The sequence below is a fragment of the Crinia signifera genome, chromosome 5 (genome assembly GCF_055691185.1).
Source record: "Crinia signifera chromosome 5, ASM5569118v1, whole genome shotgun sequence".
NCBI lineage: Eukaryota > Metazoa > Chordata > Amphibia > Anura > Myobatrachidae > Crinia > Crinia signifera.
In genome coordinates this window covers 91,362,701-91,385,281 of record NC_139221.1, presented here as the reverse complement: position 1 = coordinate 91,385,281, position 22,581 = coordinate 91,362,701, and the positions used below count along the sequence as shown (strand labels likewise).

Sequence of the window (22,581 nt, the reverse complement as noted above, 5' to 3'; positions counted from 1 at the left end):
ACTAATTGTAAGGGATGGCTGCACTTACTCAAATCATATCTGCGTTAAGTTGTCTTAAAATACTCAATATTCATAACTTGCTAGATAACTAACTAGAACAGTATATGATCTCCCTCCCCCCACACACAACTATCTGAAACTAGTGCTCAGTCACGTATGTGCATGCACGGTGCTCATTTGGAGCTGGAAACAGAGCTGAGGAACTTCAGTTCCACTCTTCTGTTTTTATAGTATATATTTGTGAGTACAACCAATGCGTTCTGAATAATGGCTCCCAGGAAGGAGTTATCGATCGACAAACGATCTGCCACAGTCCCTTTGAGAATGGCAGGCTTTCGATTAACAAATTGGATGACAAGACAAGATTTCCCTTGTTGGGGTGCAGTGCACTGCCAAACAAACCGTATACATGTTTGCCCCTGACCTGGACAGCCTCGTGTGACCAAAAACAAGATGCATGTATTAGAGTTGGTAGTAGACAGAAAAGGTTCTAAGCAGCCAAACAGATCCGTTCTGCCAACACGAGAGAAGACCATGTCAGTCACTACTGTCAAGGGCTGCCTCAAAGTTTAAGGGTTACGTTGGAGCCCATAAACCAGGGATGGGGAACCTTCAGCCCTCCAGCTGTTGTTGAAAAAAACATCCTGGCATTCCCTGCAACCGTTTTAGCATGAGCAAATAGAAAAACGGTAGCAGAGCATGCTGGGATGTGAAGTTACCAACAGCTGGAGGGCCGCAGGTTCCCCAACCCTGCCGTAAACCATTGCTGAGGTTGCTTAGAAAAAAGAAAGCAGTTACGCTGGGCTAAAGCACATTAGGATTGGTCATTGGAGCAATGGAAGAATTTTGTGTTTTATTTTTTCACGGATTAATAAATATTTGAGACTAAGAAGCGCAAGTTCGCCTATCACGTACCAGACAAGCCCATGCTCCCAGCATGCATTGAGCCTATAGTGAAGCATGTTATATCATGGTCTGGGTCTGTTTTGAAAATGAATCTGAGGGTGAAAATATAAGGAATCTTGGACTCCAAGCACTATCACAGCATCACGCCATTCCCTCTAGCACGCGCCTTATTGGCAGTGGGGCCACCCTACAGCAAGATAATGACCCCAAACATACCTCACAGGCTTTGAAAAAACAAGGTTTGGCCACCCCAGTGTCCAAATTGTAACCCATTTGAACTCTCGTTCGATCACCTTGACAAGATGCATTCGAGAAGAGTGTGTTATGAGTAATAATAATCTGTTTGAGGGACTTCAAGTGGAGGGCAATCATTGCGAAGACTTTGGAAATAATTGGTGGCCAGAATTCGCTTTGTTTGTGATGCTAAGTGTGAGTACATTAATGAAAGCAAAATTTGAAGTACATCATATTTTCAGTTGTTTGAAAACCCTGTCAGTGAATTTAAATGTGTTTTTTTTACTCCTCTTCAATAAAATACTTTCTTAAAATCACTTAACTTGCATCCCTCCTTGGAAAAAATAAAATCACAACTATCGTTGTGTATTGAAATTAATGGGCAGTAGTGTAAACCCGATGTATTTTGGTTGTTACATGCTTAAAACCTAATGGCCATCCAGTTTTAAATGTGTGTATTTGTTTGACCCTTATTTCATACAGTATTTGCACTTGGCCTCTTGCTGCTTTTGTAGCTACCGTAATTGTATTTTTATATATAGAGATATAGGGGGGTATTTTATTAACAAGAATCGGAAATATCAGTTCATTCAACTGTTAGTATTCAATCTTCTGACAGTTGGAAAGCCTGTGGATTGTCAAATATCCTCAGATTCGATCATCTAATGTAGGGGTGGGCTATACGCGGCCCTCCAGCTGTTGAGGAGCTTCACATCCCAGCATGCCTTGCAACAGTTTCAGCATTGGCAAATAGCAAAACCAAGGCAAAGCATGCTGGGATGTGTCGTTCATCAAAAGCCGGAGGGCCGCTTATTGCCCCCCCCCCTGATCTAACGTGACCTGAAAATGACCACACTGAATAGGTGTCTGAAATATTGGCACACGTTGATACCCCCCATAGAGAGAGAGTGTGTGTGTGTGTGTGTGTGTGTGAGTGAGAGAGGGGGTGTGTACGGATTTCCCTCTTTTCAGCTCTACATTTTTAGTAGGATCTGCTGGACCATTAATGCAAAAGATAATACGTATCCTTCTCTATACATGCCTACCTCCCTATATATTGTAATTTTGTGAGCATGGTCTTCCTACGATGGTCTATTAATTACCCAGTCTTTTTTTCACATGTTCCACACAATGGAATTTGCTGTGCTGTTTAAGAAACTGTGGCATAAGGTTAATATTTGCTCTGGAATACTTGGAAACCTCCCCTCTTTGGTAAGTTTTATAGTTATGGCAAACCTTAAAACCTGAGGAAAGGTAATCCTTTTAGCATGCTGTTACATGTTGAGGAATCTGATAGGAATACTCAATATTCTGTAATTACTGCCCTCCTGTTTTATATTAGTTCAGGGAGGAGGTATGGATTTTATTCAGCAGATTAAAACCTTCTCTCTTCCATTTTGACATATGGGAATTTAGATGAGATTGAATGCAGTGCCGCCCATATTTAAGGAAAAAAAAAATCCCATGCATATAAATTAGATTAAGAGCAACTCACCAAGATACCCAGGTCCTTATTAGCTGAAATATCGGTACTTGTTTCCTAGCACGGCGCCCACGATGTTAATCTTATTACATCTTATACAATCGCGACGCAATTTTTAATTGTACAAGCACCCTGATGGGTTGTTTCAATGTTAAATGCACCCCCATTGGCAACGCCACCCCCACTATCCACGCCAACCCGAAGTGTGGTACGTGTCCTCCGACCTTTTCATACCCCCACTATCAACGTCGGCGTTTAGTTGATCTTGCATAGTGTGGCGAGCCCGAAGCGTGGCGAGGGGACACTTATTACTTTACGTGTGTTACGCGTCCCCTTGCGGGGCCCGCTGCGCTCGACACGATTCTGGCTCGTATTTCACGACCTCTCGCGGGGCTTGCTGCGCTCGCCACACTATCTAAAATCAACTCCACACCGACGTGGATAGTGGGGGTATGAAAAGGTCGGAGGACGCGTACCGCTGCGCTCACCACGCTTCAGGTTGGCGTTGATAGTGGGGGTGGTGTTGACAATGGAGGTGCAAATGACATTGAAAGCACCCATCAAAGTGCTTGTACAATTAAAAATTGCATCGCATGCCATTTGGTGTCATTGTACAGGCACTCCTGTTAATTTAACATGAATATTGCATCACACACCACTAAGTATGGTATGCGATGGGCGCCGTGCTAGGAATCCAGTACCGAAATATCATTGCCGGCTATTTTCCATAATTAATAAAGGTTGCAAAAATCTCTTCCGTGCATTTTTTTTTTTCTTTAAACCCTCTTATATGGTATGAAATCTCAACCTGTCCGCATACAGTTGCAAAAAGTAGACCCCAATCTTCAAATATAAAACGAACACCATAAATAGCCATAGACCTCATGGATAGTCCATAAAGGACTGAATGTTGTTGTATGCAAAAACATGAAACTGATATCAAGGAAAAATTCATTAGGTACAAAAGAACATAGTATACTGTATTTCTAGGGAAGTACAAACCTGGAAGGGGAAGACCTGACGGCAGTATCTATGAATGTGACATGCAGGTGGGAAAACCCAAGGAATATTGAAGTAGGAGGCCAGTAGAGTTTAGGTTGGTTGATATTCGGCCCAATAATTTTAAATTGAGGCATCAAACAGCAAAACTTGTGAATGTGATCCTGGGAAGTATATTTGGGACATTGACCAGTCTAATTGGGTACCAGATGTGCTCTCTGTGCGGCTTCATAGGCTATGTGCAAAACCTTAAGATGCCCTTCTTGTATAGTTGCAGAATGAAGGAATTTCAGTGTAGTTTGGTATTGATTTAACTGCTCCAGGAGTAGCCATAATAGTAACGCTTGCCATTCATTTTGTAAGCAAGAGCTCATCTCTTCGAGTCTCCAAAAGATTAGCATAATAACATTGCAATCTTTAACAATTAGAATGAGTGAGGGATAAGTTCTTCTATTGGATTAGGAAACTCTGCAGAGGACATAAGCCGTGGCTGCGCCTGATTGAACAAAATGAATGATTTGAAAATGCATGAAAAAAATGTTTATTTGGGAAATGTAATTTCTCCTTTAAAATCTGTTCTATTGTTGTACAGACAACTAATTCATATTCTGTTCTTATTTTAAATGTCTTTCATCTTAAGTGATGGAATTTGTCCTTTCACTTCATGAGGATGTAGCCTATTACAGTTCTTGTCATATATTTTCTTGTTCCCACATCAAATGCAGCCTGCTGGTAAGCAGTTTTCTGGTAACTGCTGCATATTTCTTTGTAGCTCAGCCCCAGGGCTTTAACTAGGTGTGGGCGAGTAGTGAAAAGCGCAGAGTTTCTGTGGATGCACTACTGGCTTGCACCATGCAAGCCAGTAGCGTAGTAGTTGTAGTGCCCCTGCAGTAGCCTGGACTCCAGAGACTGCTGTGGTTTCTGAGTATTGGTGACCCCACCACCTGTGCAGGTGCCCTGACAAGCTATTCAATTTGCCACATGAAAAGGGGCTGAGCAGCGCTGTGCTGTACCTGTCTCTCCTGTTTTTAATGCACTGCACACCTGGTAGTAATGCAACCGTAGTCAAATCTAAGGTGGCTTTGTCTATCCTGGGCACAGTGCCATTCATTGAGTGTGGAGGGAGACCATTGACTGCTATGTAGGTGAATGTGAGGAATTTTAATGGGGGAAGGGTGCCTATTGTGTAACTTTCTTGAACAAAATTACTACGGATTACTTTCACTTTCCACTTGTGCAAGTGTGCAATCACTATTATGCAGATATTCTCCCAACGTTCAAAGACTTACTGGTCAGTGACTTGCCTTCAGACCAAATAGTCGTGTGTGTGTGTGTGTGTGTGTGTGTGTGTTTTTTTACCTAATAACTTATGGTGCCCAAACAGTTGTGCGATCAGAAGTGATTCGATTTCCCTTCACATCCGATTGTATCTTGAGTGTATTTTTCCAGCACCCGATGTCGCATGCCATCTGGGATGACGTATCGGGTGTTAATTATCTTTCTAAGCCTTGAGGACCCAGCAGGCAAACTCCTGCATCCTGTGTTTTTTTTGTTCTGTTTTTTTAAATATGTAAGTATTGCAGAGCAGGCAGGGTGGTTGTGAATAGTTCCCCATCACCCGAACAGGCATTGTCTGCCGTGCTGTCCCATGCCCCTGTCAGCGGCGATGACTTGCTTAATGAAAGGGGAGGTGGTCTGGCTGATCCAGCCTCCCAGATTCACCCCCTCCCCTCTCTGATGCTGCCAGGGCTCAACCAACTAGTGACTATCCCCAGCATTAAACACGCAGGACCTGCGCCACTGCCACCAGCGCTGTGCAGAAGACCCAGAGCTGCCTCCAGAAGTCTATATCAGGAGCAGAGCTGGAGACTGCTGCAGCTACTGAGGCCCGGTGGTGACTAGGAACTCTGTCTGTGATAGATCGTTTAGCACACATTGCTCAGCACAAAAGTAGTAGCCCCGTGTGTATGGGGCATAAGTCCTAAACTAAAAAAGGTAAGGAGTCTAATGATTTCCACACCTCTGTAGGAGCGTGGAGAGTTGTGACCATATCTCGGAAGGAGGAGATCTTGGGGAAGTCTCCCCCACTGCCAAATGTGCAAGAATGTTCAAATCTGTTGATATACTTTCCAGCAGGTTTGGAAGATGGAGTTGGGAGGGTAAATAATAAATATAATTGGTTATGCATTTTTCATTTATACGTATTTAAATTAATTAATCCAGTATACTGTTTGGTAAGAACAGAACCAGTATCGATTGATTTGTTCAGACTGCACCTAATATGGTATACATGCTCCCGTCTCACTGATTGTCAGTGATGGTGTCTTGTGATATACTATCCAAGGCAAAACACAAACGCCTAAACCTGCTGTTACACCACAGGGAATTTACTACATAGGTACGGCATCTTAAAATCATCTGTGCGTTGTGTTGTCCCAACAGTCAGGTCACTCGTCTCACAGATTGGGAGTGACGGGATCTTGTGGCACAAACGTAAGCACCCAAACCAGCTGTTATACTGCTGTGTATTTATACCATATATGCACGGCGGGTGTAACAGCAGCTCAGTGCTTCATTATATCTGGACACACTGAGCAAGTGTACAGTGATTGCAGCTAATTGGAGAAGTGAATAAAAATGTGCACAATACACGTTTACAATACAGACACACTACTGCAGTGGCTTCACTTTGTGTCAGTTGACAAAATATCCAGCGACCACGTGGAGTTGATCAATCTATAATTTTAAGAACCCCTCATCAGCTGACTGCATCATTAAAGCTGCAGTATATCTGTGATGCTGTCTCAGGGGAACATTAATATGTATCATTGAGAATCAAGCTGATCTTTAAATAACCAGTGATAGCCAATTGTTTGGATCACTACACGATAGTCTAGTGATACACAATTGCAGAGTGCAACAAAGTTGCAGGAGTCAGCTACACACACTGTAGCTATAATGCTGTGTACACACGGGGGAGATGGGGGCTATAATCGCTGGGAATATGGTCGCAGGCGACCATATTGCCAGTGATTGGGAGTGTGCCCCGGCGATAAATCGTCGGGTGCGCGCTCCCGTTTTCTGCCCCATTGTAATCGCTGGTCGCAGGAGCTTGCTCCTGCGACCAGCTAATTACCTCTGCGGCACCCCCAGCAGAGGTTCGTTTTCAACAGCGACCATCTCTGGTCGCTTGTTGAAAATGAGACACTGAGCAATATATTGCTAGCAATATATCTCCCCCGTGTGTATGCACCTTAACACTACATAGATCCAATAACCTGTGCATCACTTATACTAGATCAGTGTCAGTAGACATAACTGTAGCTAATTGGACACTTTGATATTATAATATCAACACACAGTTGCAAGGCAGTCATTGTACTCTAAAGACACGCACACCATGGTCAGCTCCATTTTTTATATTTTTTTTGTCGCTTTATTCACATTTATCACAATGTTTTTAACATATTTCGCAGCCTTTTTTTAGATGCAATTAATAAAAGTTAAATTTTAATAATTTTCTTGGGACACTACATCAAGGTATAAGACAACTGTATTTACAAAACAAGTCAGCTCGGAGTGCCCCTTGTAGGAATTATTTTCTTCTTTTTCAGCAAAAGCACCTAATATGGTCATATACAAGGGGTCCAAATCTGCTTTCTCAGATGGGTCACCTTTAAAAAAAAAAAACCAAAAAAAAAACCCCGCTATCTTTTGTAATAAAGCTATAATATCTGAACTGTTCAACTGTCACAGAAGTATCTAAAGCCCTATACACACTAGGTGATATTGTTCAAAATATCGCTCAAAGGGCTTTCTAAACAAAATTTTGATCAATATCGCCTAGTGTGAACACTACATGTTAACGATGCACACTTCTGTTCGTAGTTAACAACCACCTCCCTTGTCCAGAAGAGGGAGTCCTCGTTACTGACTGTCGTGCTGCAGTCTCAGCATGACTGTCTCTCCCTGGCAGTGTAGGCGGGGACTGTGTGGGGCTTATGCTTGTAACTCCCTTTCCCAAAATCTATGTTGCTGGAACTTCTGGTGTGTGTGTGTGTGTGTGTGTTTTTTTTATATGAATTTGCTTTATTTAAAATGTTTTTAAGATTCTGTATATTTTTATTTGTAGGCAATGTGCTGTAAATTCCTGAAACTGGGGGTCAGTGGTAACATACATTTATCCCCCTACCTGGATGCTTGTCTTTTAGGTGCTAGTGGGTAATGCCGCTTGCTTTACTGTGGACTATGTGTTCTTAACGGTCAGCTCTTTGTGAGGCTTTATGTGCCTTTTTTAATTTGTTGTTTCTGGAAAGTTGCTGTAATTTGATCATCTGGAAGATTGTGTTCCTGGAATAACTATGAACTTTGCCTGAGAGGAGGTGAACAAGCAAATACACACATTTTCTTTGGAATTTTGTAAAAATTAGTGTTTTTTTTTATTTATTTTTTTTGTTTTAATATTTGTTTTTTAAAGGGATTAGGATATATAGAGGTTTTAGCACAGGACATTCACTAGACTTCAAGCAGTTAAAGCCATCTGTTTCTTAAAGTGTTGTTGCAACATTTTCAGCAGACACTTTCAGCAGTCTTTTTGTGGCCCTTACTTTGGCACGTTCTCTGCACATCAGTACAACAGCAGGTTACATTGAAGTCTTGCTTTTCTTTAGATTTCAAATTTTTATTTTGTGACTTGAGCACTCCAAACACTTTTGTAAATATACAACGTATTTTTTTTTTTTATTTTTTTTTGCTTCCTTTTTTTTTTTTTTTTTTTTACTTTCATGCGTCTCTCCTGTAATGTGGGGATTTTAAAGACTTAAATGTGAAGAGTGAACCACATTCAATTTGGAAAGTAGTTTGGTTGAATTGCAGCTCTATTGCTGGAAATGTATCAAGTCGATTTATTTCCCATAGCAACAAATCAGATTCCTGCAGTCCTTTTTATAGCATGTACTAGATAAATTCTACCGAGAGGTCAATTTAGTTTGCAGCACTCTGTGAGTCAGGGTGCACATCTGGTAACTGGGCCTTGTGTTTTACCAACCGCTAGAAAGCTACAGGTTGTCCAGGACTATAATGGGTGGATAAACTGCAGGCAACAGCTTGTGACTAATAGAATCCATCCCTTATGCTGGGCATACAGATATACAAGTACAGATACAATGCATGTCAGGCCATGCAGACCTTGTGGCTATCTAAGTATATTGGCCGCAACATTGGCACTCCTTTCCATCCGAAGAGATAGAGCATAACCTTCCTAATGTGGCTGACATGCTGCTTAGAAATATTGCATCAGGTGGACGTGCTGGAGGTTATGGTGATGACTACAGAATCTATAGTTTTGACCCACAGACTAAATAGTCCACTAGACCCCCACCACATAATTTCCAACGTGATCAAGCAGTTTGGTGAAAACTGGTGATGTAGCTACCATAAAACTTCTGCAGCAGCCTGCCCTCACAGACCCCTCGTACTAACCAGATGATCAATAGCAGTTTGTATCACGGATTAATATATGCACTTGAAATAACTAGTGAATGTTTTTGACTAAAAATATTTGTTGGTGCTTTTGACAAGTGTTTGCCTTTCTTAAATAATTGTATTGAAGCTTCAACGTGTAAAGTTTATTTGACTGACTTGCAATGTTGGGTACCACTTACCACTTTTATCAACAAGCAGAATTGATTAAATCTGCTATGACACTTAAAGGTCAATACACACTGAGCGGCTTTCCCCCTGTCTGGCACCGACAGAGGGGGGGAGGATGGCGTTGCATAACGCAGAGGTATAACCAGCAGATGAGCTGCTTTCCCGGCGATGATGCGGGAGCACACAGCAGCACATCGCTGGGGAATACTCACTGGGCGGCATTGAGCTGAAACCTGCTCAAACAGGTTGTTTTGAGCGGCTTTCAGCTCAAAGTTGCCCAGTGTGTATGGGCCTTAATAGTTTATTTTGGTGTGTGTGTGTGTGTGTGTTGTATGGAAAACCAAATATTAAAGACTGGGTTCCTCCTTCCCCTTTATTTTCGTTTTTTTTTTTTTTTTTTTGCATGTTAGTTAACCGTTTTGACACCTGCTGTATATCTTTTTATTTGTATTTTTTTTTTTTCCCCTAGGACATAAGATTGAAATCGCCTGTGCTGCCTAATAAAATAGCAAAGAATACCGAAAATAAGAATCGGAACCGATACAGAGATGTTAACCCATGTAAGTGGATCTAAACTTTTGCTATCCTTTTTGTTCTGATATAGGCAAAAGTTACTTTAATTTCCACCCCCCCCCCCCCCCCCCTTTTTTTCTTTTTCTTTCATAAATGTGTTTATCCAACCACACAAATCTACTCACATTAACTTGATGAAACATGCAACATATGTTTTAGGGAAACTGCTTGCAGTGAATGCAAAGGTGTGGTGCTGTACAAAGCTTTCCACACATGATAAAATGGAGGTTTTATTTATTTTTTTTGTGGCGGAGGGTCTTTTTATGGGGTCAAACATTTACTAATGTTGATAACCAGATGCGTGTTTTTTTTTTTTTTTTCCTAACAACTTTGCTTGGACAAGCAACAGAGAATTTGCTTAAGGTGCAGCAGCTATAATTGGCACCACATCCAAATGAAGTATTTCACCACACAAATGTAGTCCTTTAACACAAACAAAACATTGAGTGGGGTGTGCCTTTCTGTTAAATAAGAAAGTGAGTTGGGATACTATGTTCTCCTGACGTGCTAAATATACAGTATTTTTTTTAATTTAATTCCATTTAACAATCCTGTGGGTATGGGACGCCATCCTTGATTCTATAGAAATGAAGGAATGTGTGATTGTCACATTGCACATGTTTTTAATTTCACATGAATTTGTTTGAACATATGTAGTCTTTTTTATATAGTGTATGCATATGTAAAAATTAGTAAAGGAATAGCTTAACATTTCTATTAAACAAAAGTAAAAACTACTGGAAATTACTATTTTTGAAGAATGTGCTATTGCAAAATTCAGAAAAATGCGTGTAAATGAATAGAAATGGGCCTAGTATAATGCATTTTAGAATGTACTGTAACAGGTTTTCCTCCTCTGGAGCCTTATGTGCTACATGGTCTAGGGCAGTGGTTCCCAAACAGTGTGCCAAGGCACCCTGGGGAGCCTTGCAGGGGTGCCTTCGGCTTCACAGATCATGACTCTAAACGGGCCTTAAAATCTCTTATACTAACTCTTTGACCTGGAGCTTGACAAAATAGTAGCCAGCATTTCGGCCTCCAAGACTGCTTTCTTGCTGTCAGGGACTACCAGGCCTAAGCAGCAGTCCTTTTGGCCCTTCCGCCCACAGGGCAAAGAAAGAGGTCAGTTGTCCCAGAAATTCAGTCCTCCTTCCCAAAAATCGCAAAGGCCAAACATCTACAGGTTTGGTGGGGAAAGCACTAAGCTCCGAAACAATCTGAAAAGCCATCTGAGGTCATCCAGGAATGTTGTCCAGAGTAGGTAGTCTTCTTTTAGACTTCACCGAGACTTGGAGCTCTAGCACAAACCGACCCATGGGTGTTAGAAATTCTTACAGGGATACGCCCTCTCCTTTGGGAGGCATCCCCCAATGCAATTCTTCATTACGTGTCTGCCGACTGAAACCATCAAGGCTTCTGTCATCACCTTTCTTTTACAAGAGGAGGTTTTATCCCCGGTGCCTTACCCCTCAAAGTGGGTGTTGTCTCTACTCTAACCTGCTGTTGGTCAAGAAGTCCAACAGATCTTTCAGACCCATTCTCAACCTCAAACCGTTGATTTTGTTTTTGAATGTGCTGACATTCAGAATGGAGTCTCTCAGATTCATCCTTCACTTGTTTAGACTGGGGGACTTAATGGTGTCTCTCGATATTCAGAACACCTACCTGCATATCTGTATATACCAGGCTCACCAGTGATTCATTCAGTTCACGGTGGCAGACCTTTATTTTCAGTTCTAGGCTATTCTTTTTGGTTTTGTTTACCGCACCATGTATCTTTATTGAAGGTGATGGCAACTCTTCATTCAGGTAAGGTTGGATTTGAACTTCATGCTGGTGATCTCCTATTTTCTGGCCCAGTTTATGGAGGTTGTCCAAGACCATTTCCTCCTAACTCAGACATTTCTGAGTTCCCATGGTTGGATGATCGACTGGACGAAATCCATTACTTTTCCCCTCCCCTAACGTGCTACATTTGGGAGCTCTGTTGAACACTGTGGTCCAGAGTGTCTTTCTGCCAGAAGACAAGAGGGCAGATCTTCCCCACACTGTTGAAGCTTTCCTCAAGCATCGCTGAATCTCTGTTCATCTCTACCTGCAGGTGTTGTGAAAAACTGGTCTTCTCCTTCGAAATGGTGGAGTTTGGTCAATTTCATTCCCGACCGCTGCAACTGGAGGCGATTCATCTGTGGAACCGATCGCACCTCTATCTGAGATCAGACAATCTCCTTGTCCCAGGAGGCATACTTATACCTCTTGAAGTGGCTCAATCCCTCCCACCTGAGCATGGCCACTCCTTTGCCATACCTAATTGAATTTTGTTGACTACAGATGTCAGCCTTTGAGTCTGTGGTAATGGACAAGTTTTCAGGACAGCTCTCTAATCCCATCTGTCCATCAACTTTCTCGAACGGAGGGCAATCTTCCGAGTGCTCTCCCATACCACAATGATGCTCCAGGGCCTCCCAGTAAAAGTTAAAACTGACAATGCTACAGCTGTTGTGTACATCAAAAACCAGAATGTGCCGCAATGAGGGGTCTCTGCAGTTCTCAAATGGGTAGAACAGTTTCTGACGTCCCTGTTTGCAACCTACATCCCAGGAGTCTTGAACTGTGAAGCCGACTTCTTAAGTCTGCATGACCTACATGTGGTGGAGTGGTCTCTCCACCAGGATTTGTATTGGCTTCCTGGTCAATTCATGGGGCAGACTCCAGGTGGACCTGATGGCCTCCAGACACAACCACAAATTGCCCTTGTGTGGAGGCGGGATCCAGCCTCATGTCTTGTAGACTCCCTCGCGGTCCCTTTGGCCGTTCTCAGTGGGTGTACTTATTCCCTCCATGTAGGTCTGCTCCCAGTGTACTTTACTGATTGAAATGGGAGCAGGTACACTCAATCCTCATTTCTCCGCACTGGCCCAGAGTGACAATGGCATTTATAATGGATATCGTGAGGCTCTCTCAGCAATGTTGGCACTCAAAGGGTTAATTACTAAATTGAATGCACCTGAAGAAAAAGAGGAAGGCTGGTCATAGGCCTCACACAGTACATTTTTAAAAAGGGGAAAAAAAGCCTATTCAAGCAACCTAAGAGGAAGAAGGAAACCAGTTTTTAAATGACTCATAATAAAGAAAAATATATTCAATGTAAGACTTGAAAACACAGCTTCACTAAACCACGTAGATCTAGGGAGCTCCTCCATAAAGTTTTGTAATATGTACCGCTTTGATGTTTTTAGCTATGTTGTGTACATAACTAGTAACGTGATAGCCAATCCAATGACATGTAAGACTTTGGGTTTCACAGTTATGCACAGCTATGGTAATGTATGTTGTGGTTACATATATAGGTGTCTTTTTTTTTTTTTTTTTTTTTTTTTTTATGTATAAACTTGCAGTGTTTCTCACACCTAGGTGTATAATTGGCAATAAATATTTATTTGAGTTTGTTATATATTTCTATTTACTGTATAATGGCACACAACGGTCCTTCTCCTTTTTGTACAGTTAACTTTTTAAACTTTTTTTGCGGGTGCCGGGCTGTGTGGGAGGTGGGGAGTGTGTGTGTGACCGCGCAGGCAGCAGTGGGGATGGGCAATGTAGTGTCTGGAAAGCGCTTAGCAGCAGCAGCATTTTTATATATATATATAATTTTCTTCTACGATCCCCATGGCAGCCATACATTGGGATATTCCCTTCCCCCACTAGAACAGACAGGATTGGTTTCTCTTGGGACCGCCCACCTTGGGTATAATGGACCCCTCCTTCACCTCCCCTGCATCTTTTTTCCTGTCTCCGTTTAGAAGTAGACAGAGTAGGACAGATTATTTTTGTTTAAAGCAGGGTTACCTCAGAGCAGCATGGAGCTGAATGGGGTGGCTCCCCGGGGAGAAGAAGGTGCAGGAGGCCAGCGGTATTTGTCTCCTTGCACGCGATATCCTGCCATGGCAGTACCTGGTCCGGACGCCATACACTGCATGCTGGTGTATGGAAGAAACGGGTCTGCTGGGGAGACTGTGCACAGCCCCGCTGTAAAGCCGCGGCTACACATGCTGGAAGATAAGGCAGAAGGGGCGGAGGTGCCGGTAACGTGTCACTTCCGCCCACAGATGCTGGGTGCGTCTTTGAATCCAGTCCCACCGGAAACGCTGGGCAGTGGTTTTAGTTCCACTTCGCCGTGCTGAGCACAGAGGGCGGACAGGGAACAGTTAAATAGCCAGCAGTGATTTCTATCATGGCGTCTATCTGCTTGGTGTGTTTGCATGCTGTTTGGAAACGCTGCAGTATTGACCATGGAAGCGCCTTCTCCCCAGAAGCCGGATGATGCCCCAGTGAGGTAAGCCCTTTGGTTTTGGGCATCAGTATTGTTATTTTGAGCTAGATATTGAGTGTAGTTTTCTCTACATTTTTAGTGCGCCTGTCTCTCCTGTACACAAGAAGAGGACAGCAAAGAAAAAGTTCATAGAAGCAGTTTGCATGACCTGTGATCAGACCTTTGCTTCAAGTCAGAAAAAGTCAGTATGTGAATTGTGTGAAATGGCACAGTCTAAAGTGGCAAAGAAGCCAGAACAGTCGGAAATGCTTAAAGAGTTAATGGCATGGATGAAGCAGAGTTTTGTTTCTAAGAATGAATTTGCTCAAAGTCAATCTACTAAAAGGTCTAGAGTACAAGCAGAGTTTACACCTGAAGAGGATTCTTCTGATGAGTTTGAGTGTGAAGCTAAGGAGTCGTCTGACGAATCTGGTGAAGTAGAAGATGTCAGATCATTTAACTTAGAGCTTGTAGAAAACCTGCTGAAAAATATTTACAAAGCCATGAATTTCAAAGAGGCGGCCTCCTCATCGGACAGAGACCCCTTATATGAGGACAGAGATAAGAAAGGGAGAACCTTCCCACTTAACAAGATGGTGAGAGACATGATAAATAAGGAGTGGATCAATGTCAACAAAAAGTTTACCTTGGGTAATAGGGTAGAAAAAATGTACCCATTTAAGGATGAGGGCCTACTGGGATGGTGTACCTTACCCAAGGTAGATGCAGCGGTGGCAGAAATCATATCAAAATCTACCATACCAGTTGAAGATGCGGCGGCATTTAAGATTGCCATGGACGGAAAAATTGAAAATTCTTTCCGTAAAGTACACTCAGCCTCTGCAGGCTCCCTGAAAGCCAACGTGGCTATGGCCTCTGTTGCTAGGGCCGTTCGACTTTGGGCCTCCAATCTGAAAACGGATGTGGAGGAAAAGATATCAAAACAATACCTTCTCAAAAATTTAGAAGTCATGCAAAAGGCCATCGACTATATGTGTGAAGCCTCACTAGACGGGGTGTCCTTTGCAACCAAGGCTATGGCAGCAGGTGTAACAGGGCGTAGGGCTCTATGGCTTAAGCCTTGGAATGCGGACGCTAATTCAAAGAATAAGCTCACGAACTTACCCTTTGAAGGCAAATTCCTCTTCGGCTCCAAGCTGGACACTATGATCCAGAGGATTTCAGGGGGAAAGTCAGTCCGATTACCCCAGGAAAAGAGGAATCGCTTCAACTTCCCGGCCTCATCTAAACAAGCTTATAGGGCGGCGAAGACCTACCGCCCTGGCAAGACGTATTACAAGAGAGGGAATGCTAATACCTCCAGGCAGCCCTTTCGACAAAATTTTCGTGGCCGATATCAACCAGAAAAGGATTGGGGCTAAAAGGGAAAATTATGACTATCTTCAGGTGAAGAAGATTGGGGCCAGACTTATGCTGTTCACGGAGTGTTGGAAGATGATGATAAGAGACACCTGGGTGTTGAACATAATACAACAGGGCTACTGTATAGAATCCGAAAAAATCCCCACCCATCACAGATTCATGAAATCAAGGATACCAGGACTTTCAGAAGAAAGAAAAGCGCTGTTCTTAAAAATCGATCAACTCCTACAGTCAGGGGCCATAGAGTTAGTGCCCGAGAAGGAACGCAGAAAGGGTTTCTATTCAAATCTATTCCTGGTACGGAAACCGAATGGCTCATTCAGAACGATTCTGGACCTGAGGGAGTTGAATGTGTATATAAAACAGATAAGGTTCAAGATGGAGACCTTGAGTTCTATTGTGATGGGGATAAGAAGAGAAGACTACCTCGCATCGATAGATCTCAAGGATGCCTATTGCCACATTCCGATCAATCGATGGTACAGAAAGTTTCTGAGGTTTTCAGTGGCCAATCATCATTTTCAGTTTACTTGTTTGCCCTTTGGGCTGGAAACTTTCACCAAGAGTTTTTACCAAAGTGCTAGTGACAGTGATTGCAGCATTAAGGATGCAGAAGATTCAAGTATGGCCCTACTTGGACGATCTGCTCATTGCAGGAGAGTCTCTGATAGAGACAGAAACCAATGTGAAAATGACCATAGACCTATTACAATATCTAGGTTGGGTCATAAACAAAGAGAAGAGCCAGCTGCTACCGGTACAGAAGATACAATTTTTGGGAGCCATAATAGACACGCAGCAGTTCTCAATTTCTCTGTCGCCAGACAGATGCAGAAAGATAAAAGAGTTAGTCGACATCTTACTACAAAAGAGGAGATTTCCCCTAATTATGGCCACCCAATTACTGGGTATGATGGCCTCTTGCATCAAAATTGTTCCCTGGGCACAGTGGAAAATGAGGAAACTCCAATGGCTACTGATTCATTACAACAGGAATTAAAGAAGGATCTAATATGGTGGACACAGGGGCTAGAGTACAGAAAGACCAGCCTAAAGGAACCTGTGTTTTGTATAGTAACCACAGACACCAGTCTCTTCGGATGGGGCGCCCATGTCGAAGGGAGGTCAGTCCAGGGTATATGGACAATAGAAGAAGCAAGGAACTCATCGAATATGAGGGAATTGCAAGCGGTATGGGAAGCCATAAACTGTCTGAAAGAAGAAATCGGCAATTCCCATTTAAGAATTATGTCGGACAATGTCACTGTGATTTCCCACATAAACCATCAGGGGGGCACAAGAAGTATAAAACTTATGCGCATGTCAGAGAAGATAATGTGTTGGGCAGAACACAACTTGAAATCCATGACAGCGGTGTATATCCCAGGAAGGAGGAATACCCTGGCAGACTTCCTGAGTCGAGAAGTAGTGTCCCCAGGAGAGTGGCAGTTGAATCAGGAAATATCTCCCAAATAGAAAGAAAGTTTGGCAGCCCAGAAATAGACCTGATGGCAAGCTTTGGGAACAAGAAGGTGAACAGCTTCTTTTCATCCGCAGGCCCGAGCAATAGATGCTCTGTCAGTAAAGTGGAACTTCAGACTGGGATACATATTCCCGCCCTTCCCTATGATTGTAAAGGTCCTGAAGAAGATAAAAGAAGACCGGGTAGAAGTCATAGCAATACTACCTTACTGGCCAAGAAGACCGTGGTTCGTCAATGTTCTGAAGATGGCAGTACAAGAACCTTGGCCCCTACCCGACAGAGTGGATCTGCTGCACCAGGGTCCGGTTTATCATCCAGAGCCCAAGAAATTATCACTAAAGGCATGGAGATTGAACGGAAGATCCTGAAAAGACATAACCTGTCCCCCCAGGTTATGGAAATGATGCTGAAAGCCAGGAAAGACATATCATCCCTGGCATACTACAAGACATGGATCAAATTTATTGATTGGGGCCAATTCAGAGGTGATTTCTCCTCCATAACAACAGATAGAGTGCTACAGTTCCTTTACGAAGGTTTCCAGATGGGTCTCGCTCCTGCCACAATTAAATCGCAGATATCAGCACTAGGGGTGCTATTGGATAGATGTTTAGCAGAAGAAAAACTGATAAAAAGATTCAACAGGGCTATGAAGCGGATCCAGCCACCAGTCAAGGCTATAGTGGCACCGTGGGATCTAAATCTGATGCTTTCGGTCCTAACCAAGTGTCCGTTTGAGCCCCTAACGGAATGTTCTTTGAGACTCTTAACTTGGAAAACAGTATTCTTAGTAGCAGTTACCTCTGCGAGAAGAGTGAGTGAGTTGCAGGCTCTATGGATCGAAGAGCCCTATTTGGTTATCTTCCCTGACAGAGTTGTCCTAAGGACTCACCCAGAATTTGTACCAAAGGTGGTGTCAGCCTTCCACCTCAATCAGGAAATCACTCTACCCAGTTTCTATCCTAGACCTGAAAATGAGGAACAACAAGCCTGGCATACTTTAGATCTAGTCCGAGTGATTTCTATCTATCTGGAAAGAACTAAGGTTTTCAGAGCAACCAAACATTTGTTCGTCATTCCAGAAGGTGTCAGGAAAGGAAGGGAACCTGGGAAACAAACGATATCCAGATGGATAAGAGAGACTATTGTTACAGCCTACAAACAGGAAGGCAAGAAGATACCTCCTATTGTACAGGCACACAACGCGGGCAGTATCTACTTCCTGGGCGAACAAGGCCAAAGCGTCGGTGACGGAAATATGCAAAGCGGCTACCTGGTCGTCGGTACACACTTTTGTGAATCACTATGCTCTTGACGTTTCTCTGGCCCACTTTGGGAAGCATGTACTCCAAGAGGCAGTTTCCTAAATACCTCTTGATAATAAAATATTATTTTACATGCATTTACCCTCCCGTTTATTTCTTGGGTATGTCCCAATGTATGACTGCCATGGGGATCGTAGAAGAAAGAGTCGAATTATACTCACCGATAATTCCTTTTTCTTCCTAGAGATCCCATGGCAGCCACTGATTGCCCTCCCTTGTGTTCTGATGTGTTTTTTCTAGGGACCAAGAGACGGAGACACTCAAAAGATGCAGGGGAGGTGAAGGAGGGGTTCATTATACCCAAGGTGGGCGGTCCCAAGAGAAACCAATCCTGTCTGTTCTAGTGGGGGAAGGGAATATCCCAATGTATGGCTGCCATGGGATCTCTAGGAAGAAAAAGGAATTATCGGTGAGTATAATTCGACTATATATGTCCAAGAACAAGGCACTCAACAGACTTTTTCAAATGCAAAGGTGCTTTTTATTCCTTAAAATGACTGCATAATTCCAACGTTTCGGACCTCCTCAGGGCCCTTAGTCATGGCTACATCTGCTGCCTCTAGCCGCATGGCACCTGCTGCTCAGCGCTTCCATGACGCTGCTGCCCCACCACTGCATGGTCACCCCCACTGGGCACTTGGCACAGCCTGGCACTCGCCGCTGCCCAGGTTTAAAAAAAAAAATCATTAGTGAGCTCTCCCGCGGACCTGCCGGAGGAGCTTGGGGGGAATTAGGTCTTTTATAAGAAGTCTGACTAGTGTCTCGCAGTTTAGTTATTGCTACTTCACACTTCATTGCACAAAGATATGTAACATGGTTTGAAAGCCCCAAAAGGGAAAAACCTGGGTACAGCAAACCGGCATTTCGATCTGGGTTAAAAGATCGAAATGCCGATTTGTACAAATCTCTATTACATTGGGGAAAAATATATTTATTTTTTGTTTGCACCCAATGTGCTAGGGATTAAATTTAGGTAACTGGCTCTCGTAGAGGGTGGGGGGAGGGAGTGTTCAGATGCAATATTCCTATTGAGTGAACAAATTAATCCTTTTTCATAGATTCTTTTCAGATTAATAATTCTTGAATTGGCCTGAAATTATATTAGTGTTTTTTTGTTTGTTTGTTTTTTCCCCCATTATTTGCTTAACTGGTACAAGATGTATCTCTAGTTCTTGCCTCCCCAAAGTGCGATTTTTTTTTTTTTTTTTTTTTTTTTTTTTCTTACGCAGAATCGCCCGCTATTACACAAGTACCTTTATCTTAAATACTTTTTGTGCTCTGTCCTTGACTTATTTGTTTTACAAGCCAGTTGTATTTCTCAAGTGACGGTTTATACAGAGCTTTACTGTAAATCTATTGAAAATAGTTGAGTGAATCATAAGTGTCTGTGATATTCCAGTAAGGAATGAATGTGTGCACGCCCTAAGTCGATAAATTGCCTGCCAACTCAATTGAAGCTGAAATTGGAGACCATATTGCCACTATACATAACAGTGAAAGAATTTTGCATTCATAATTATACATGGTCTTCTAATAAGTTCATCACAATGCTAGCATGTTAGTTTTATTTCTAGTGGCCTTCACTCAGGAGCTGCATCCTGCAATAGATAAACTTACACTCTTTTCAAGTAAAAGTGATCGCCTGTAACTTTTTTTTTTTCTTAATAAAACAAAGTTGCAAACATGCATGAAAATTTTGATGAAGTACATGACACAGCCAAACCGATGTCCTAGAAATTCAAATATATATGGAGATGTACAATTAGAAGCGTAGTTATGACCTAGAAATGATTATAACAGGGGGGAAGCACACATTTCACAGTATACTCCCAACTGTGCATGTACGCTGGAACAGAAGGATGTGAATATGACTTGGTGATGGAAGCAACCAAATCAACTTGTGTCTCACTGTTGGCTGGGTATAAGTCAAGCATAGAATTCTACAAAATGTAATAGCACAACAAAGGAAACACCCAGAAATTGGGAGAAGACCAGAATGAATAGAGGGGACAGGACCAGCTAGAATCCAAAACCTAAACATGTTACAATAAGCAAGAATGTAGTCTGATTTTCATGAAGAAATATAGCTACAATGAAAGAACATGAATCAAAACGTTAAATGTCAATGGCCTTCCGCAATCTCTCAGTGGAGGGAGGAGTTTATCAAATTAGAGATAATATCTGTTGTTGAGTGGAGGCTAAAGAATCCTATAAGCGGGCCCTATTTCCTGTAAAATGGGGGGGGTTTATTAATCCAGTTGGTGAGAATCCGTCCCCCCCCCCAATGTTAAGATATTATACAGGCAAAAATGTATTTTAATATGCAAAAAGAAGCCAAGGAAAGATCTCCAAAAGGCACCATATTACAGATTAGACATTCTTATAACATGTAAAAAAAAAATTGATTTTATTTACACTTTCAAAATAACAGAAAACAAAAAATGTCATCTGCAAAAGTTTTGGCACCCTGCAGAGTTTATAGCATGCACCGCACCCTTTGGACAGCTGAGACCTGGCAGTGTCATGGATTGTTCTCAATCATCATCTGGAAAGACCAGGTGATGTAAATGTTAAAGGTTTTAAAAGCCCAGACTCATCTGACCTTGCCACATCAATCCGCACCATGGGTTCCTTTTAAGCAGTTGTGTAGAACACTGAAACTGTATAAAGTTGGCACTCACAAAGCAGGAGAAGGCTATAAGAAGATGGCGCAGCATTATCAGATGCCCATATCCTCTTCAGAATGTAATTAAGAAATGGCAATCATCAGGAACAGTGGCAGTTAAAGCAAGATCTGGAAGACCAAGAAACTATCAGACAGAACAGCTCGCAGGATTGTGCAAAAAGCAAGTCAAAATCCACATTTGACTGCACAATCCCTCCAGGAAGATCTGTCAGACACTGGAGTTGTGTTACACTATTCCACTATAAAATACTTGTACAAATATGGTCTTCATGAAAGAGTCATCAGAAGAAAACCTCTTCTACGTCCTCACCACAAAAATCAGCGTTTGCAAATGAACACACATAGACAAGCCTGATGCATTTTGGAATCAAGTTTTGTGGACCTATGAGGTTAAAATAGAACTTTTTGGCCGGAATGAGTAAAGTTACATTTTGGAGAAGGAAGGGGCGCAGAATCACTCCTCCTAACCTCTTTCGCTCCTCCTATCCTGCCTACCCTACCCCTCCATCCGTTCCTACTTATCCTATTTTTCGTTCGTCCACCCACCTCCTTTTAGTCTGTTAACTCTTATGAGTAGGGCCCTCCTTCCTCACGTACTCACCCTACCTCTTTACCTCACCAGAGCTCCTGCCCTGTTCTTCCATTCCTCTACTTCATCTTCAGTCTCCTCGACCGTTTCGACACCTACTTCATAACTGATGCTGATTTTAGTTCTACCGGCTATATCCCTATTCTGTATATCAACACACCCTGTATGTTACCTTGTAATTTGTTTTTGTTTGCTATGTACGGGGTTGCGGACACTTTGTGGCACCTTTTAAAAATAAACCTACTACTACTAGAGTATCATGACCGCCATTTGCATTTTGCGTATTTATGTAAAGTGCGTACGGAACCAGCGAGAGAATATGCGCTTGTTATAAACAAACTACGTCTCTGTGTGGTGCACTGAGAGAGTTTCTAAAATATTACTTTTATTCAATATTTTTTTTTTTTTTTTAAACTGCGGCATATAAAACACATACACATGAAACAAAACAATGACATATAAAAAGGATATAAGAATCCTCACACCGTGGTGCCCCAGGGTATGTCTCCCTTCAATATGGTAGTAAGCTGATAAGTATGTGTTTTTAGAACTGCTAACTACCATATTGAAGGGAGACATACCCTGGGGCCCCACGGTGTGAGGATTCTTTTATCCTTTTTATATGTCATTGTTTTGTTTCATGTGTATATGAGTTTTTTTATATTCCGCAGTATTAAAAAAAATTGTTGAATAAAAGTTACATTTTAGAACTCTCTAGGTGCACCACACCACAGTTTGCCAGTAACCCTGTGTCCTTTGGTAGCACACCCCTTATCTCTTATCAGATGTGTCAAGCTGAATCAGATCTATTTAGGAGGGGTCCACCATAAAATTTACCTCACAGATATTTTCTGTGCGTCTAGTCACCCCCCAAAAAATTCTCAATCTATAAACAAACTACTACTACTTTAATGAAAAGAACCTCTGTCCAACTGTTAAGCATGGGGGTGGATCAA

The 22,581-nt window shown here is 42.4% G+C and overlaps 1 protein-coding gene across 4 annotated transcripts in view; it reads left to right on the top strand.

Moving 5' to 3' along the window:
- PTPN2 (protein tyrosine phosphatase non-receptor type 2) overlaps positions 1-22,581 on the top strand; it is a 60,694-nt gene that overhangs the window by 10,666 nt on the left and 27,447 nt on the right. For 3 of the 4 annotated variants that reach the window (XR_014474872.1, XM_083187687.1, XM_083187685.1), the window contains exons 1-2: positions 2,257-2,352; positions 9,744-9,834. Coding sequence is in view for 3 of the 4 variants with exons in the window: in XM_083187687.1 (XP_083043813.1) it covers positions 2,260-2,352; positions 9,744-9,834 (184 nt within the window). In the remaining variant the exon portion in view is untranslated. Of the gene's footprint in view, positions 1-2,256; positions 2,353-9,743; positions 9,835-22,581 lie in introns of those variants that run through there. The other variant, XM_083187686.1, reaches the window with a different exon arrangement.